Genomic DNA, 17,548 nt, shown 5'->3' on the forward strand with positions numbered 1-17,548 from the left:
AAAATTATTTTAAAATAAAATATGAAATTGATACCAATATAAAATTTTAACACGAATATTTTATGGCATAATTAATAATTCAATTTTAATATAAATATTCAATATGACTAAACAATTCAATAATATAAATAATATAATATGTAAAATTTAATTTAATAATATAAATAGTAGATATAAATAAAATTATTACTATTTATGTTTAGTGATTTTTTTTGGATAATTTTGATTTTTTATTTGAGAGTGAAAGGTGAGAAGTAGAAGTTTAGGGAGAAAATAAAAATTGTTGGGGAATAAAAGTTTGAGGGAAAGTAAATAGGGGGAGTAAAATTTTGGAGGGAAAATATTAAAAAAAATTGGAGGGGGGGTTTGGGGTAGATGAGAGGTGGGATGGGAAGGGAATAAAAGTTTTAGGGAAAAAGTGGGAGGGAGTAAAAATTTTGGGGAAAAATAAAAGGTTTTGAGGGTTTTGGGGAGTAAAATTTTGAGAAAAAGTAAATGGGAGAGTAAAATTTTGGTGGGAAATGAATTTTGGGTAAATTGAAGGGTTGGGAGGGGAGGGGAGTAAAAGTTTTGGGGGAAAGTAGGAAGGAGTAAAAGTTTTGAGGTAAAAGTAAAAAGGTTTGGGAGTTTGGGGTAAAAATGTAAAATACTATAGTTTGATATTCGAGTTATTCGAATTCAAAAACCCAACTCGATTCGAACTCGAAATTTGAAAAAAAATTCGAGTTGATTCGAATAACTCGACTAACTCGCTTCGTTCAACTCGAAATTTGAATTTTTTTCAATTTTTTCGAGTCGAATCGAAATTTGCTCACCCCTAATTTTAGTAATTTAAATTTAAATTTTATCCTTTTTTAAGATAAACGTGTAGATTTGTGTATATTTTCAGTGATTAAATAAGGATTATTTTATTGAATTTAAAATCGGATATAATTTTTCAATTTTAATTATCATAAAATAAAAAATTAATCCAAATAAATGGTTAAATATTTAAGTTAAGAAATAAAAAATTCATATCAATATTTGAACTAAGGATATTAATTAATTAATTAATTAAAAATACAAGCATAATATAATCAATACCACAACAACAAAGATAATAAAAATAATAATTCGAACAACGTTTTCAGTTTGTCGAATCAGCACAATAGGGATTATAACGACCGAGTCGAACGCTCGTGTTTCACTTATTGACCATGGGTTTTACCTCACAACCTACGTGGTGGTTTGGCGATTCAGTCCGAGTCATTTTTGCTTCCATGACTCGACAAGTTTGGCCAGCGCAATGCGAGTGGAACCTCCCTCACTCGTCGCCACCTTCGCTGCATGTTTCATGGCTAAGGCTCGCTCCCTAACTGAGTCACCTTCTTTCGACCCCATTAATTCTTTGACTCGTTTCTCCACCTCAGTTGAACTCACGAACCCGGTTTCCGACTCCACCATCGGCAACGCAATCTTCATTTCTTCTACCATCAACACCCTGTTGAACCTTTGTTCAGCATAAAGCGGCCACGCTAACATTGGAACCCCTGCACACACCGATTCTAGCACTGAGTTCCAGCCGCAGTGAGTCACGAACCCACCAACCGAGTCGTGATTCAACACGGCTAATTGGGGTGCCCATGATTTGACTACCAGTCCCTTCTCTTTGGTCCTCTCCAAGAACCCTGGAGGAAGCAATGATTTCAAATCCGGGTCGATTTTTGTGTCAATGTTCAAGCTTTGGTTCTCTAATGGTGGGTTCCTCACAATCCATAAAAATCTCTCCCCACTCCTCTCTAATCCAACAGCTATGTCCTTTAATTGTTGCACTGAAAACGATCCCAAGCTACCAAAACAAAGAAACACTACGCTTTTACTAGGTTGAGAGTCTAACCATTTTATGCACTGAGGAACACCATCACCGTCCACGGTGGTGTTAACAATGAGAGGTCCGATGCAGTAAAGGGGAGGCGTGGGGTAGTCCGGCAAGCAGAGTCCATCATTAATCTCTTTGAAGCTCTTTGGCTCGAGATATTCAAAAGTGTCCACAATAATCCCAGTTGAACGGGGCAAGTTGGTGGCGATGTCTAAGAAAACGTCATACAGCTTGTTGCCTTTGAACGTTGTCGGCGGCATATCTGCAGATGGAATCGGTGGAGCACCAGGGATATCAAGGAGAACGTTGAGATGTTGGAAGCTTTGAGTGAATTTGTTACAGAGGGTGGGCAAATAAAGTAAGCAAGCAGCAGCACCGAGGGCGGTAGGGAGGAAAGAGTAAGCTGGAAGGTTGAGATCGGAGGCCACTTCGAATGCTGCGCTGGTGCAGAAGAAGTCGACGATAATGGCGTTGAGTGTGTAGTTATTGGAGATGGTGAGAAGGGTGCGACGGACATCGGGGTTTCTGAGGCGGATGACGTCGAAGAAAAGCGGATCTAAGTCGGTTGAGGTTGGAAGGAGGTCGACGGTGGGGAGGTAGTGGAAGATGATGGAAGGAGGAACGGGGGAGGGGACGGTGGAGGAAGGTTGTGAAGGAAGGGTGGCGATGAGGAGCTTGGCGAACTCTACCAAGGGTGCCAGGTGAGTAAGCATAGGTGCTGGGTAAATAACTATGGCTTCCTCCATTGGTGATAATGAAAAATGGAGAAGACACAATGTATACATGAATCATAAAGAAAACATTGGGATACGGGGTTTTTATTTTTTAAATGTGCTATTACTCCTTGTAAGTTCATAAAATTTTAGATTTAGTACCTCCGTTAAAAAAAATTATTTAAAAATATTAATCTAGTCATTATAATCGTATTTAATTTTGTCAAATTTATTATTAAACTGTCCTTATATGACATGACATATAATTGACAGAAAATAAACATGTTAAATTTACAAATTTTAATAAATAACGGTAATGATTGGACTAGATTTTAAATTAGAAAAAAATAAGAGGATTAAAGTTTTATCTTTTAAAATATAAGGGCCAAATCTCAAATTATATACAAGCAAAGAGACTAGCAACACATTTTAACCTTTTTTTCTGAAGTTACAACCGTATTAACCCTTCCATTTTGAATAAACCAGTTTCTAATTACACGTTTAACTTTTTAATTAATTTTTAAATAATGTATATTTAATTCATTCTTCATAATTAAAATATATAATAATTTAAATATAATTATTATTTTAAATATCGTATTAATAGATCAGTAAAGTTTTTAATAATATTAAAAAATTCAAATCATAATTAAAATATTTATACTATTTTTAATATACAATATAAATTTTTACTTCATGTAATCATTATTTAAACTAATAACTAATAATTTTATTAAAATATATTAATTATTTCGATAATTTAAATATATTACTAATAAAAATTCTTATTATTAAAGTATTTGTACAAGCACTAAAAATTGATATATTGTAAAATAAACTCTTCACCATTCAATTTTTCTTTTATTTTCTTAATGGTCAAAAATTAATTATAATAATTTTAAATAACATATAATTAATATGTAGCAAAAATTTAAGTAAAAAATAAACAAAAAACTTTTTAAAAATGATTGTAATTGTAAAAAAATTATGTCAAATTTTACTTCAATTATAATTATTTTAACTAAACATTTTAAATAATAAATGTAAATTATTTTTATACGTTAATTAAAAAATAACTTTTCAAATTAATTCTTTTACAAGTACTAACTCAAGCATTAAGTAAACTCAATCTAACTATTTATAACCAGAATAAATTTAATTAAAACTTATATATCATAGAACGAGACTCAATTTAAAATCTCAATTTTTCAATACTGAAACATAATTTAAAATCTTCATTAAAATTAAATTTTTTATATTTATTTTATTTGATTATTCATTGGTTGTTGACTTGTTGGTATTGATTTGAAGGTTGGTTGCAACTGTAACGATCTTACTGAACTGACATTGAGTGTACTTGAAGATCGACTATAGCACTTCACCCAACCCTTGGTTCAACATGAGATTAGTTGCTGAAATGACAGTCAAGAACCCGAATTTCAGCTACTTCAGATACGGAACCACCAGTGTTGGGGTGGCTTTAGGCCCAAGAACAAGAGTTACAACAAAAATTAATCTCATTATAGGTTCTTATCATATTTATTTTTTATTTTAATGTCTAAACTCACCCATAGTTCCTGTTTAACTCTTAAATAGGGGATAAAGTACTTCAATGCATTCGAACCCAAGTTCTCTTTGAATGGCAATAATACTGAAACCAATCAAATTAAAACTCAATCGATAAATTAAAGCTGAACTTAAACTCCAACAACGTAAGAAATAATATGAATTTAAGAAATTATATCGGGTCAAATTTTTTAACATTGACAGCCCGGTCCAAGATGAAAGGTGAATGGTAGGAGACGATCTACAGGAATGGATTGCTCCATTTCGATTAATTTGCCACAAAAATTGGTACAAAATATAACTCGCTCTTAGAGATGGGTGCTTTTAAATCATGGATTTCTTGCTTTTTTTTTTCTTTTTTTTCCTTTTATCATTTGTTGTGATGTAAACTATTCATCATTTTTGTTGAATAATTGTATGGAATTAAAAAAAAAATTTAAGTGTGAAATTGAATATTAATGTTAAATTCAAGTAGCAAACGGTATATTAACTTTAATAATAAAAGTTAATTTTGATGATTTAAACTAATTAATAAAATAGACAATGATAGCACATATACAAAACTTTTAACATCGCTTCTAGATTCTTCTTTTATGTAAAACATGCTGTAATTATGATTTCATATATAGAAAATTCATTAATATCTTGTTCATTTTTTTTTTGTGCATTGAGAGATATTATTTCACTTTCATCAATTGAGTCCAAAAGTTATGTACAGTTAAATTATAAAAATCAAATCGTAAAGGGAGTAAAACTTGGAATTTTACCTAAAACTCGAAGCCGTCAAGATTTGGACATCGTTTCTGTGTATCGGACCAACACAACAAAAATAACAACCGGTTCGGTCCGAGTCATTTCAGCTTCCATGACTCGAAAAGTTTGACTAGCGCAACACGAGAGGAACCTCCCTCACTCGTCGCTACCTCGGCTGCACGTTTCATATCTAACGTTCGCTGCCTAACTGAGTCACTTTCTTTCGACTCAATCAACTCTTTGACTCGCTTCTCCACCTCAGTTGAACAAACGAACCCAGTTTCCGACTCCACCATCGGCAATGCGATCTTCATTTCTTCTACCATCAACACCCTATTGAGCCTTTGTTCTGCATAAAGTGGCCAGGCCAACATTGGAACCCCTGCACACACCGATTCCAGCACCGAGTTCCAGCCGCAGTGAGTTATGAATCCACCAACCGAGTCGTGATTCAACACGGCTGCTTGAGGTGCCCATGATTTGACTACCAGTCCCCTCTCTTTGGTCCTCTCCAAGAACCCTTGAGGAAGCAATGAATTCAAATCTGGGTCCAAGCTTTGGTCCTCTAATGGTGGGTTCTTCACCACCCACAAGAATCTCTGCCCACTGCTCTCTAATCCAACAGCTATTTCTTTTATTTGTTGCATTGAAAACGAACCCGAGCTACCAAAACAAAGAAACACTACGCTTTTACTAGGTTGTGAGTCTAGCCACTTTAAGCAATGAGGAACATAGCCGCCGTGTGCGGTGGAGTAGGAATTGGAAGGTCCAATGCAGTAAACGGGAGGTGTGGGATACTCCGGTACGCAGAGTCCATCGCGAATAGCCTTGATGGCCTTTGACTCGAGGCATTCGAATGTGTTGACGATGATCCCAGCTAAATGGGGCAAACAAGTGGAGTTGTTTAAGAAAATTTCATACCACTCGTTGCGTTTGAGTACCGGCGATGGCATATCTGAGGATGGAATCGGTGGGACTCCGGGGATGTCGACAAGAACGTTGAGATCTTTAAAGTTTTGAGTAAATTTGTTGTGAAGGGTGGGCAGATAAAGTAAGGAAGCAAGGGAACCGGCGGCGACGGTGCAGAAACAGTAAGCAGGAATGTTGAGATCGGAGACGACTTCGAAAGCGTATCTGGTGCAGAAGAAGTCGAAGATAACAGCGTTAAGTGTATAGTTGTTGGAGATGGTAAGGAGGGCGAGGCGGAAGTCGGGGTTGTTGAGGCGGATGACATTGAAGAGAAGGGAGAGTGGGTGGGTTGAGGGAGGAGGGAGGTCGACGGCGGGGAGGTAGTGGCAGGTGATGTTTGGAGGAACGGCGGAGAAGGGAGGTTGGAAAGGGATGGTAGTGGCGATGAGGATGTGGATAGAAAGGGAAGGGTGGTGAGTGAGGAGGAGCTTGGCGAACTCTACCATGGGTGTTTGGTGGGTAAGCAAAGGTGCTGGGTAAATAACTATGGCTTCTGCCATCGCTGATTATGAAAAAATGGAGGGGAAAAAACACAAAGAACAGGAGTTTAAAGATGATGTAGATGAAATAAAAGAGCGAGTTACTGAACCAAAAAGATGGTCAACGATGATCCTTAACCATGTTTTTGGAATAGGATACACCACCTACTCTCCTCATTCCATTTATTAAAATTTTTATAAATCTGAAAATCTAAAAACATTATTTAAAATTTAAACATAAAAAATTTATAGAAAATCATAATTTTCTAATTATTAAGTGATAATATAATACAACCTCAAAATATTACATCTTCGCACTTTAATAAATTCCAAAATTGGAAAAATTATTAATATCATCTTGTGAATGTTGCTTTATTTTTTTTCCTAATAATGGAAAACAAGGTCACATGGAGTAATTGAACTTTATTTGGTATTTTGAAATTGAAAGCTCTTTAAATTGTATGATTTAAGGGGTTTTTTTTATTATCTAAATTAGGTTATCCATAGGGAGCAATAGACAATAACTAATCCCCTCCCTTGTTACGAATGCTCTCCAATGTCCAATATAATCGAAGGTCATTAAAGCTACAAACCCAACAACATCAAGTGGAGAATGCAATCGAAAACCTAAGCCTCCCCGAAAGACTAGAAGGACTAGAAAACCTATATTCAGGGTATATAGCTATGCATATGACAAGTTTATAAAGATAGAAAAACAAAATACGGTCACATTCATCATTGCAAAGCTTAAAAGTGTTGGAAGCTTTTTACCAAAGTGTAACTACACAAACTCCAAACGAAAGCTTTAAAACGACAGGTACAAAACAAAGTAAAAGGAAAAAGAAAATCCGTCTACCTCTACTTAGGAGCAATTTTGGACAATCAAGCACAGCCAAGTGACGCATTGTAATTAGATTGAAGAGAAAGTATCCAACATTTGGATAATGGAGTCCAAAACAGCATACCATTGAGAACAAAGAGCTCAGTACTCCCACTTCTTCAGTTCCATACCATCCGGAGGACTTCCTTCCACCTTCTTTACACCAACTTCTTTCCAGTTCGTCGAAAGAACAGTCCCGTTTGATTCCACCTATAATGCATACAGCAGATAAGATTGTTCAAACCCCCATTATTTTATCCCAAAGACCATAGTTATGCAAAACAAGCTTTTTGAGTTAGATATCTTACAAAGGATTTCTGCATGGCCCTTCTTGCATCCTCATCAGCATCCTGATAAATGTCACGGAAAAATTTATTCAAAGCTGCATCACCATCTAGCTTTTCATCTTTCTCCTGAAAAACCAGCCAGAAAGGGTCGTGTTAAATCATGATTGCATCCCACAAACTTACACAGGGCAAGTTGTCCCACGCACACAATGGAAAACATATAAAAATTAAGATATTTGATGTACCTCCTTCTTTACTTGAGCTTCGATTTTATCCCAATCAACCCTTTTTGGTTTGGAGGATGGGTACGATGGCCTTTGATTTGCAGCAACTACAAGACAAGAATTAGTTATGGCCACAAGTCGATAAAAGGATACTTTAGTAGCCAAATTATTAGAGGGGATATTCTAGCTTTCATAGAACACTTAACTAGCATGTGTGCTCAAAGAACAAGTTCAACCAATCAAATGATACTGGAAAAGATTTTCAATTGCAAAAGCATCAACAAAGAAAACCATGAAATTTATGGGCATGGAGTGTGGTCAAACATTACTGAAGCAGATATCAATGTGTTCTAATTTTACAATATAAGAACCCCATATTGCAGAATAACAAATAGCTGTGCAGATTTGTTTGAACTTTGAAAACAAATTAAGATGAAATTCTTTTAATGTGAACAAGATAGAAAAATTCAAGGGCATGGAGAGATCAACATACCAGAAGATACATTAATCCTTTGGGGCACAGCAACTTCCATGCTAAATTCAAGGGATGTCCAATGAATTGGTTCAGCTTTTGCTAACCTAATTTCAATTTTGGTTGACAAAACATCATATCTGCACTTGTCAGGTATTATCTGTTCAAACATTGGCAATCCCGAAAAAGACAACTTAGCATCTCAACTAGAGATACAATCACATAGCAAAAGATTGAACACTAAGCCTATTTGTCGCTACTTTAAAAAAAAAAAGAATTCCACTTCAATGAAGTATTTTCAATAATTTCCAGAATTAACTAAAGAGTTCTATATTTGGACCTTTGCCCAAAAGGAAAATGCCAACCTTATGTACCATATTACTCTTACAACCAGAAAATAATCAACACAAATTTCATGTAATACCTTTCCAAATAAGCGAGGTTGGAAATGATAAGCATCTTTGCCGGGTGCATTGACAGCGACACTTAGCTGCACAGCAACAAAGAAAGATGGTGTATCTTTAGCCTACTAATAAAAAACTCAATGCTACTCATGGAACACTTAAGGAAAGAAACACACAAAATTGCAAAACAAAGATGAACCACAATGCAACTTACTATTTGTTCACCATAATCAACTTTAACACACTCGGGTGGTATTCCCTTAGCAAATATTGTGACAACCACTTCCTCTGGTTTCTGATAAAATTCATGCCTGCACAATATATTTTTTACCAAATCAACTGCAAATCACCAAATGCAAAATAGCACTGACATTACAAAGAGAATACATAGGAACAAACCTGTAAGTTGATTTAGTTGGTGCTGCAACAGTCATGGGATCAGGTACATCCTTGACAGAAGAGACGTCTTTCACTGGTACAACATTTGTTGGCACCACATCCAACGTCTCCTTCGGTAACTCACCATTTTCCTCTAAACAAATACACAAAGGTATTATATAGCAAGGCAAGAGAGGTTACTGAGACAATAACAGAATACTTTTAATTATATAGCAATTCTTTCGGATAAATTCACCCCTTACCAAAACCCGTTCTTTAAGACAATATACCTGCAATGCGCTCTTCACATTCTTTAATCAACTTGGAAAATCTAGACTCTTCTGGTGCCAAAGCAGCCCCAGTCTCCAACGCAGCCTTAGCAGTTTGATACTCCTCAAGCTTCATACACGCAGTACTGCAAACATACGTTTACATATTATTACAAAGGCTTGTTCTGGGAAAAGGGTGAATACAAATTTAGCTATTCTATCAACTACTAAAAATTTTCTCCCATAATAATCTTTTACAAAAACAACCCTACAAATTCCTTTAGTAATTATACATTAAATACGATGCGGAAACAATTAATTTCAGTGCAGAAAGTACTATATTACGCAAGGGAATAAAGAGTATATAATTTTTTTTTTAAAGGACTAAAGCATTGGGCGAGCCCAAATAATCAAATTAAAGAGGAAAAAGAAAAGCCGGTAAGGGGAAATGAACTAACGCTTTACGCAAGTAGGCTTTAGACATGGACGGATCCAACTCAATTGCTTTGTTAGCATCTGCCACAGCATCTGCGCGAACAAAATTGCAAAGCAACAAGTAGAATGAACAATTAGTTTCTTTTTGAAACTTATAGAAAGTGAGATAAATAGGGAAAAATTAAGGGAGAAACCAGGGAGATTGTTCAGTTTGATGTTGGCTTGAGCACGGTCAGCGTAGAGCTCGGCCTTTTTAGGGTTGATTCCGATGGCTTGCGAGTACAGATCGAGGGCGAGTTCAAAGTGGTCATCGAAGTATGCTTCTTTGGCTTTGGTTTCTAAAGCAGACGCCATTACCAGGGCAAACCCAGAGACTCACAACGAGGAAGAGAAGTGTCTAGAAGATCAAAAGATCAATGGAAGAGGGGATTTTGATTTTCTGAATAGGATTGACCCTCAAAGAAAACTAATATAAACAGATTGAATAGTTTCCGACCTTTTAAACGATTTGATTTATTTATTCCGAAATTACAATTATACCCCCCACGGTTTTGTAAATTACAATTTTATACCGACCGGTTCAACTTTTGGGCCATTGGTTTTTCATTCAATTTTTTAAAAAATTACAATTAAATCATATTAATAAATTCCTATAATTATAATCAATATATACATAAAATTACAATCAAAATCATTTATTAGAATGTATACTAATTGATAGTCGAAAACTTTAACTAGTGATTAAGGATTCAATCCTCGTCCTAGGTATGGAGCAACTTTAAAACCCGTAATCAGTATCTACTCTTTAATGAGCTCATAGAACACGGAAGATTAATTACTAGGCTTACTCTAGTAAATACTTGAATAACAAAGAAAAATTACAATCAAAATAAATTATTAAAATAATATTAATTTAATAATTAATATATATCCAAATTAGATCAAAATAAATATAAAATGCTACATAATGAAACTTAAATAAAAAATCACGTAATCATATATAATAAAACTCAAATCTAAAAACACATTAATTATTTATTTAATAGCAAGCAAAATATATGTGTATATTCTTGCTTCGGTTCTGTTCTCTATTATATTCCATGCTTCTACGTAGGGCAAAGTTTATTAAGCAATTTAAAGGCTAATATATGCAACATATAATTTTTAATTTTTTTAAATTTAAATTTAATTATTAATATTATTAAATGTATTGTTGTGACATTTTGAAATAAATAAAATACTCATTCAATAATAATATAATTATTAAATTAAAAAAATGAATATAACAAAATAATTTTAACCATATTAAAATTAAAGAATAAACTAAATTGAACGCAAGGTACAAAATAATATATTAACCCTTCCTTTTTTTTCCTTTCACGTAGAGCGAGTTTTGTAGTACCAGATATTGATGCTTCCAAGCAATTAAGCTTCTTGCTTTCTAAATCGATATCGAATCCATTATTATCTCACAAACACGCAAGGTCCCGCGATTCTGATTAAGCAGTAGATTCACTTTTTCAAAGCATCACTTTCCATATCACTGATCTTCATGCTTTGCAAAGCGGCAAACCGGGTCCTTAACCGAAACGAACCAACATTTTTGGAAGAAACATGTTCGAGGATCCTGTCATTTTGCAACTCCAACTCTTTGAAACAAGGTATATCTGTTCACAGCCCTGTAATAAAACTGGGTCTTCACCATCATTTGTATTTGAACAACAACCTCTTGTCTCTCTACGCCAAATGCTTTGGAGTGAACAAAGCACGCCACTTCTTCGACAAAATGCCACATAAAGATGTGGTCTCTTGGACTGGGATTCTATCAGCTTATGTCAAGAATGGAAACCATGATACAGCCCTTCGTGTTTTTGATTCCATGTTAATATCTGGGGAATCCCCGAATGAGTTCACGCTTTCGAGTGTGCTACGTTCGTGTTCTTCTATGGGGGAGTTTGATTATGGGACTTGCATTCAAGGTTATGTAATAAAAGAAGGGTTTGATCAAAACCCGGTTTTAATCAGCGGTTTGATTGACTTTTACTCAAAATTTGGTTTAGTAACTGAAGCTTCTAACTTGTTTATCACTAAAGGGAATCATGATACTGTTACTTGGACTATGATGATCTCTTCATGTGTTCTAGCGCAGAGATGGGTTCAAGCTTTACAGCTTTATGTCGATATGGTTAAGGTTGGGGTTGCTCCTAATGAGTTTACTTTTGTGAAGCTTTTGGGAGCATGTAGTGTCCATGGTTTAAACTATGGAAAATTGGTTCATGCTCATATATTGTTAAGGGGAGTCAAGTTGAATGTGGTATTGAAAACGGCCTTAGTCAATATGTACTCGAGATTTCGAAGGATGGAAGATGCGATAAAGGTCTCGAATTCGACACCTGAATATGATACCATGTTGTGGACAGCTCTTATTTCCGGGTTTGCACAAAACTCTATGTTTCGAAAGGCTGTATCTACATTTCATGCAATGGGGGTCTCTGGAATTATACCGAATAACTATATCTTTTCCAGCATCTTGAATGTCTCCTCGTTGATGTTGTCTCTGGCACTCGGTCAACAAGTTCACTCGAGGGTGGTAGTGACCGGTTTGGAGGGTGATGTTTCAGTTGGAAATGCTCTTATCAACATGTATGTCAAATGCTCTGATAATGTTGAAGATGCTTTGAGAGTGTTTAGAGGAATAAGCTTACCGAATGTCGTTTCGTGGACCTCTTTGATTGCAGGTTTTGCTGAACATGGTCTTCAACTCGATTCTTTTCACTTGTTTACGGAGATGAGAGAAGCAGGAATAGAACCGAATTCTTTTACCATCTCTAGCATCATCAGGTCCTTTGGTGCTGCAAAATTGCTTCCTCAGATACTAATGCTGCATGGACATGTTGTGAAAACAAATTTATATGAAGATATAGCTGTTCAGAATGCTCTTGTAGATTTTTATGCTGAATTCGGAATGCTAAATGATGCATGGCAAATAGTTGATACGATGAATCGTAGAGATGCAATCACATATACTACTTTGGCCTCGAGAATGAATCAAATGGGTCATCATGAGTCAGCATTGCACATTATCACTGATATGAAAAATGATGATATCAAGATTGATGAATTCAGTACAGCCAGTTTCCTATCTGCATCAGCCGATTTGGGCACAATAATGACCGGAAAGCAACTTCACTGTCATTCCGTAAAATCAGGTTTGTGCAAGTGGTTTTCAGTATTAAACGGGCTAGTCAACTTGTACGGAAAATGCGGATGCATACACGATGCACAAAGAGCTTTCGGGGAGATTGGAATGCCAGATATTTTTTCATGGAACGGGTTGATATCTGGATTGACATCAAACGGGTACATTCCCTCCGCTCTCTCTACCTTCGATGACATGAAACTATCCGGAGTTAAACCGGACGCTATAACATTCTTGTCCATACTGTCTGCTTGTAGTAACGGTAAATTAACCGATCTCGGCCTTGAGCATTTTCAATCCATGAGAGAAATATACAACATAGAGCCACAATTAGACCATTATGTTCACTTGGTCGATATACTTGGTCAAGGTGGCCGCCTAGAGGAAGCTATGGAAGTCATACAAACAATGCCATTTACAGCCAACACTTCGATCTACAAAACATTACTCCGAGCCTGCAAAGCACATAGAAACATACCGTTAGCCGAACATACGGCTAAACAAGGCCTTGAACTCGACCCATTGGATCCAGCCTTCTATATACTGCTAACGAACTTATACCAAGACGCCGGTCGACACTACTTAGCCGAGAGGACACTTACGGTTATGAAAGAAAAACAATTGAGGAAGAACCCTAGCCATTGCTGGGTGGAGATTAGGGACAAAGTTCATGTCTTTGTTGCAGGGGAAAGATCACATCCACGAACAAATGAAATTTATGAGCAAATAGAATCTTTTGAAGCTGAGTTTAAGAAGCATGGATATTTATTTCAAGGCATTGGGCATTCATATTATCACAGTGAGAAGCTAGCAGTTGTATTTGGTCTTTTAAATACACCTTCTAAAGCTACTATATATGTGATTAAGAATAGTAGCATTTGCAGAGATTGCCATAACTTTATGACATTTGTGACTCAGTTGATTGATAGGGAAATAATTGTAAGAGAGGGTAACCGTTTGCATTCCTTTAGAAAGGGAGAGTGTTCATGTAGAGGCTAATGATTTTTGAAATGATAAATTCAACATGAAATTTCGCAATAAGTTTTATTTTCATTGGTAAAAAGAACTCTCTAATCTCTCGAGCAAATTGGTTCCCTAAACAAAATAGAGCAATGCAATTAAGAACAATTAATCACTGATTAATATTTTTGCAAAATGTAAATATTTTTATTGGCACAAGAATAAATTTATCTCTCAAATTTTACACATTTTATGAATATTTACACATTTTATCAATTTGATCTTTATTTAACACATTTAGCTTGCAATATTTACATATTCTTGCAATTTGATCCTTATTTAACAAATTTAACCCGCAATTTTCAACATCATGATACCATATTTGTAATCCTGCAAACACCAATTTCAAGCTGGAGAATATATATACACATATACATATGTATATGTATGGAGAAAAAAACCGAGAGGGCAACAAAATTTTTGGGACCCATATTAACATTATTAGCAATTGAATGGTTCCATTGTATTAGGGTTTAAACTCTGTTCCATCAAAGAAACAGCACCAATTCAGGGTTGAAAAACATAAACAAAAAAAAATGCAAACCTCGAGTCTTAAAACCTAATTGTCTCCAGCCAAATGCTTTTCAGCATGCTATTACTCCTTTATCTGTGGCTCCCCAGAGGTGATTTTAGGCTCATCCTTCTTGGAAACAGCTTCGAGCGTCTTGTAGAACTCCTCTGGTAGAGGACCGGGACGGTGTTGAGGTACGTGTTTGGGAATTGGAGCATCATTTTCAATAATCTCGCATCCGTAGTCATCGGGAACACCCCAAGGAACCCACTCTGCAAAACCAACATGATATAGAATGTCATGTCGCTACTCGAAAATGAAAAAATATAACAAGTTTTCTGGCATTTTAGTTTGTATCTTAACCGGACAGTCAAGAGCAGATTAAAGCACAACAAACAGCAACAAAAGTGCGAACAAACATGATAACAAAACCAAAAACACCCTGACATGGAGTAAATAAGAATCATCGATGGCTGTGACTAAAAATAGATGCATTGATAAATTATGAACATGAGTTACCGGAAACAGAATATATGCCAAGGATAAGAAAAACAACTACCAGACCATTAAAGTTCGAAGCAGAAGGGCAAGCGATGAGAAACCAGAAGAACACCACATAATAAAATCAATCTAATGCTTGAAAAGTAAAGATTCAAATTTAAATAAAGCAAGTTTTGAAGATTGAGGTGATAGATGAACACACAATTCACTGCAGGGACAAAAATGATAGTATAAACTAATTTACAAAAAGATGAACATCGGTCTTAATTTTTATTATTTTTATCAAAGCCTACTTCTACCCAACACTTAGACACGCTCAAACTCATGTTCTTCACTGAGCTAAGACTCAATCAGCTGATACCAAGTCGATTTCTATAATACTTTCACCATCAAATTCATTCAAATTCCCATTTCCATTGTTGAATTATATAATTAAGCAATTCTAAAGTCTTCTTATTAACAAATTATCTGATTTCCCATAAGCAGCCTTAGTTAAGCAATGCAATAAGCAGCTCTAATTTAACCCAGATTCGCTTAAAGAAACCCTAAACCAATCATATGCTTGATTGAACATTGAAGTTTCGCATTCTAAAAACCCTAAATGACGTATAAAAAATTGAACAATTTTTTTTTAAAATAGAAGGTTGAATGGAACGAACCGATCATTTTCCCGACAAGAGTGAGCTCGTCACGCGCTTCCTCGATAAGCTCCTCGACTTGGCCGCATCCGAGGCGCTTCTCGATCATTTCCCAGTCTTCTTCCTCTTGGCATACCTTCAGACGGTGGCGTGTGAAGCTCTCCACGGCCTTACGGTATCCTTCGTCTTCCGGTACGGCCTGGATCTCCTTCAAGGTCTTGTTGTAGAGCCCGATAAGGACTTCCCTGGCGTTTGGTACCACGTCTAACCCGACGATCCCCGTCGTCTCTTTGAACTTCGCCAACAATGGCCGCGAGACCAATCGCAGGAACATTTTCCTTTTTTAAAGCTTGTGCTATTAATCGTCGGAGTCTGGAGGCGCCGCCGTATCGCTTCCCTTCCCTCAGGTGGTTTTCTTCTGTTGCGATGAATTAAAGGACGACAAAGCTCGGAAAGCGAGAGAATGGAATTGAGTTTGAGCTTTAGATGGTGGTTGAATGTTGTCTGGCGAATTCATAGGTGAAGAAATCTCAACCGTCGACTTTTTCCGTGTGGGTCAACGTCTCAACGATCGGAAGGTTTCCGTTTCTTTCTGGGCTCCTAATTTGAAGACGTCTTGGGCCAAGACGTGCCTTAACCCATAATGGCGAAAGGGAAAATAAATTCGTGACAAAACTAGAGCTCCACACTTTCTTTTATGCTCTTTAATCTTGGCTTAAAATTAAAACTCAAATTAAGATTTAACAGATTAAACCTTATTTCACTTGCAAAGAAGGTCTTAAGTTGGAATATGTTTGACTACATGTTATCTTTCAATTTTATTTATAAATAATTTAAATTCCGTATAAAAAATACAATTATTTTCGTCAATTGAGTCATAATTCGATTGGAATGAACATTATTGTCAATGCAGAAGGATGTGGTTTTGAGTACGCTGAAGCGCATTATCCTCCTATTTAAGGGGTTATAGGTAGTTCTAAGCATTGTATCAAAAAGAGCATAACCTATAATGAGATTATTCAAATAAATAACTCCATAACTAAATAAATAAGATACATTACATTTTCATAGGATTCACTTACACCCTTTTATAATTTCTTATACGATCAGTATTTTAACAATTTATCCGTCACATTTCATTCTCCATTCGCGTAGATCATATATGACAAGTTTGGATAATTTGAAATTTTCTAACTATTAGTTTCATGTAAAAAAATTCAAGCTGTTAAATGTACATTAATATAGACAATATTTTAGATCGATAATATAGAAATGTTGGATCAATTCAAAATTTTACATGCATTACAAGTACAAATGCCGTGATAAATACAACGGTTAAAGTATTAAAATATCAATCGTAAATATAAAATCACTTAAATTTTACGCCAATATAAACAGATATCTCTCCCTGTCCCATATATAATAATATTTTTAACTCACTCATATATGAAACCATCCTAACACTGAATAATAATCCTAAACATGCTAAAAATAAAGTTGCACTTTTAGAGGAAAAATAATTAGATTTCCCCTTCTTTATTATCCCTTAAGGGGGTATCGAAGGAGAAAGGGATGCCTTAGGTCACACGTTGTTCCATTAAGTAGCTTTATTAAGATTGGCCTAACAACTTGCATTCTCCCTATTTTACATCATTAGATTCTTGTACCCTTCACTATGATTATTCATCATTCACATTATTTTTTATTATTTCCTAAGAATATTTCATTATTTATTGCACCCCACCCCTCAATATTCTTTGAAGCTTAAAGCTCAAAATAGAATTAGATTTCACTTTGTCAATGCATCATGACGTCAAAAAAACCCAATGTAAAGTCAACCTAGTTTCCATTTAATTTAAATCTGTTCTCCACTTTATTTTATATTCTCTAGTTTTAAAAATTATGAATCCAAAAATAATTTAATATAAATTTTAAATTCTATGATTATCTCGAAATATAGAGAAATTGTTTTATGAGTCCTATCTCGAACCC

General features: G+C 35.3%; 5 protein-coding genes across 6 annotated transcripts; 1 reads left to right on the forward strand and 4 right to left on the reverse strand.

The window, feature by feature from the left end:
* Positions 1-1,020: 1,020 nt before the first annotated feature.
* On the reverse strand, positions 1,021-2,655 carry LOC105765492 (UDP-glycosyltransferase 88A1). Its single transcript, XM_012584623.2, has one exon. The coding sequence runs from the start codon at positions 2,641-2,643 to the stop codon at positions 1,246-1,248; it is 1,398 nt and encodes a 465-aa protein (XP_012440077.2). The 5' UTR covers positions 2,644-2,655; the 3' UTR covers positions 1,021-1,245.
* A 2,125-nt stretch (positions 2,656-4,780) lies between these two features.
* On the reverse strand, positions 4,781-6,533 carry LOC105765493 (UDP-glycosyltransferase 88A1). Its single transcript, XM_012584625.2, has one exon. It carries the CDS (start codon positions 6,357-6,359, stop codon positions 4,989-4,991), a length of 1,371 nt encoding a protein of 456 aa, XP_012440079.1. The 5' UTR covers positions 6,360-6,533; the 3' UTR covers positions 4,781-4,988.
* Positions 6,534-7,046: 513 nt separating this feature from the next.
* LOC105765500 (protein SGT1 homolog B) lies at positions 7,047-10,164 on the reverse strand. Its single transcript, XM_012584633.2, has 10 exons — positions 9,882-10,164; positions 9,711-9,780; positions 9,274-9,398; positions 9,005-9,137; positions 8,820-8,916; positions 8,626-8,691; positions 8,223-8,361; positions 7,751-7,836; positions 7,527-7,631; positions 7,047-7,428 (listed from the first exon to the last, which is right to left on the reverse strand). The coding sequence occupies exons 1-10, from the start codon at positions 10,039-10,041 to the stop codon at positions 7,321-7,323; spliced, it is 1,089 nt and encodes a 362-aa protein (XP_012440087.1). The 5' UTR covers positions 10,042-10,164; the 3' UTR covers positions 7,047-7,320.
* A 900-nt stretch (positions 10,165-11,064) lies between these two features.
* LOC105765501 (pentatricopeptide repeat-containing protein At5g52850, chloroplastic) lies at positions 11,065-13,927 on the forward strand. Its single transcript, XM_012584635.2, has one exon. The coding sequence runs from the start codon at positions 11,240-11,242 to the stop codon at positions 13,883-13,885; it is 2,646 nt and encodes an 881-aa protein (XP_012440089.1). The 5' UTR covers positions 11,065-11,239; the 3' UTR covers positions 13,886-13,927.
* On the reverse strand, positions 12,775-16,123 carry LOC105765502 (probable NADH dehydrogenase [ubiquinone] 1 alpha subcomplex subunit 5, mitochondrial). 2 transcript variants are annotated; one of them, XR_008192070.1, is made up of 3 exons: positions 15,578-16,123; positions 14,451-14,689; positions 12,775-13,341 (listed from the first exon to the last, which is right to left on the reverse strand). XR_008192070.1 is itself a non-coding variant. In XM_012584636.2 (2 exons), exons 1-2 carry the CDS (start codon positions 15,888-15,890, stop codon positions 14,502-14,504), a joined length of 501 nt encoding a protein of 166 aa, XP_012440090.1. In that variant the 5' UTR covers positions 15,891-16,121; the 3' UTR covers positions 14,314-14,501. The 2 variants fall into 2 exon arrangements, 1 of the variants encoding a protein (XP_012440090.1); XM_012584636.2 differs by lacking the exon at positions 12,775-13,341 and having other exon boundaries at positions 14,314-14,689; positions 15,578-16,121.
* Positions 16,124-17,548: the final 1,425 nt, after the last annotated feature.

Source organism: Gossypium raimondii, chromosome 12 (genome assembly GCF_025698545.1).
Source record: "Gossypium raimondii isolate GPD5lz chromosome 12, ASM2569854v1, whole genome shotgun sequence".
Taxonomy (NCBI): Eukaryota; Viridiplantae; Streptophyta; class Magnoliopsida; order Malvales; family Malvaceae; genus Gossypium; species Gossypium raimondii.

Coding starts and splice junctions, on each gene's coding strand:
- LOC105765492 (XM_012584623.2), bottom strand. CDS start 2,643: ATGTATACATTGTGTCTTCTCCATTTTTCATTATCACCAATGGAGGAA.
- LOC105765493 (XM_012584625.2), bottom strand. CDS start 6,359: ATGGCAGAAGCCATAGTTATTTACCCAGCACCTTTGCTTACCCACCAA.
- LOC105765500 (XM_012584633.2), bottom strand. CDS start 10,041: ATGGCGTCTGCTTTAGAAACCAAAGCCAAAGAAGCATACTTCGATGAC. Junction 9,138..9,273: donor ATGTGAAGAGCGCATTGCAG/GTATATTGTCTT, acceptor GTATTTGTTTAG/AGGAAAATGGTGAGTTACCG. Junction 7,429..7,526: donor GGGCCATGCAGAAATCCTTT/GTAAGATATCTA, acceptor TATGCATTATAG/GTGGAATCAAACGGGACTGT.
- LOC105765501 (XM_012584635.2), top strand. CDS start 11,240: ATGCTTTGCAAAGCGGCAAACCGGGTCCTTAACCGAAACGAACCAACA.
- LOC105765502 (XM_012584636.2), bottom strand. CDS start 15,890: ATGTTCCTGCGATTGGTCTCGCGGCCATTGTTGGCGAAGTTCAAAGAG. Junction 14,690..15,577: donor TCTTGTCGGGAAAATGATCG/GTTCGTTCCATT, acceptor TTGGTTTTGCAG/AGTGGGTTCCTTGGGGTGTT.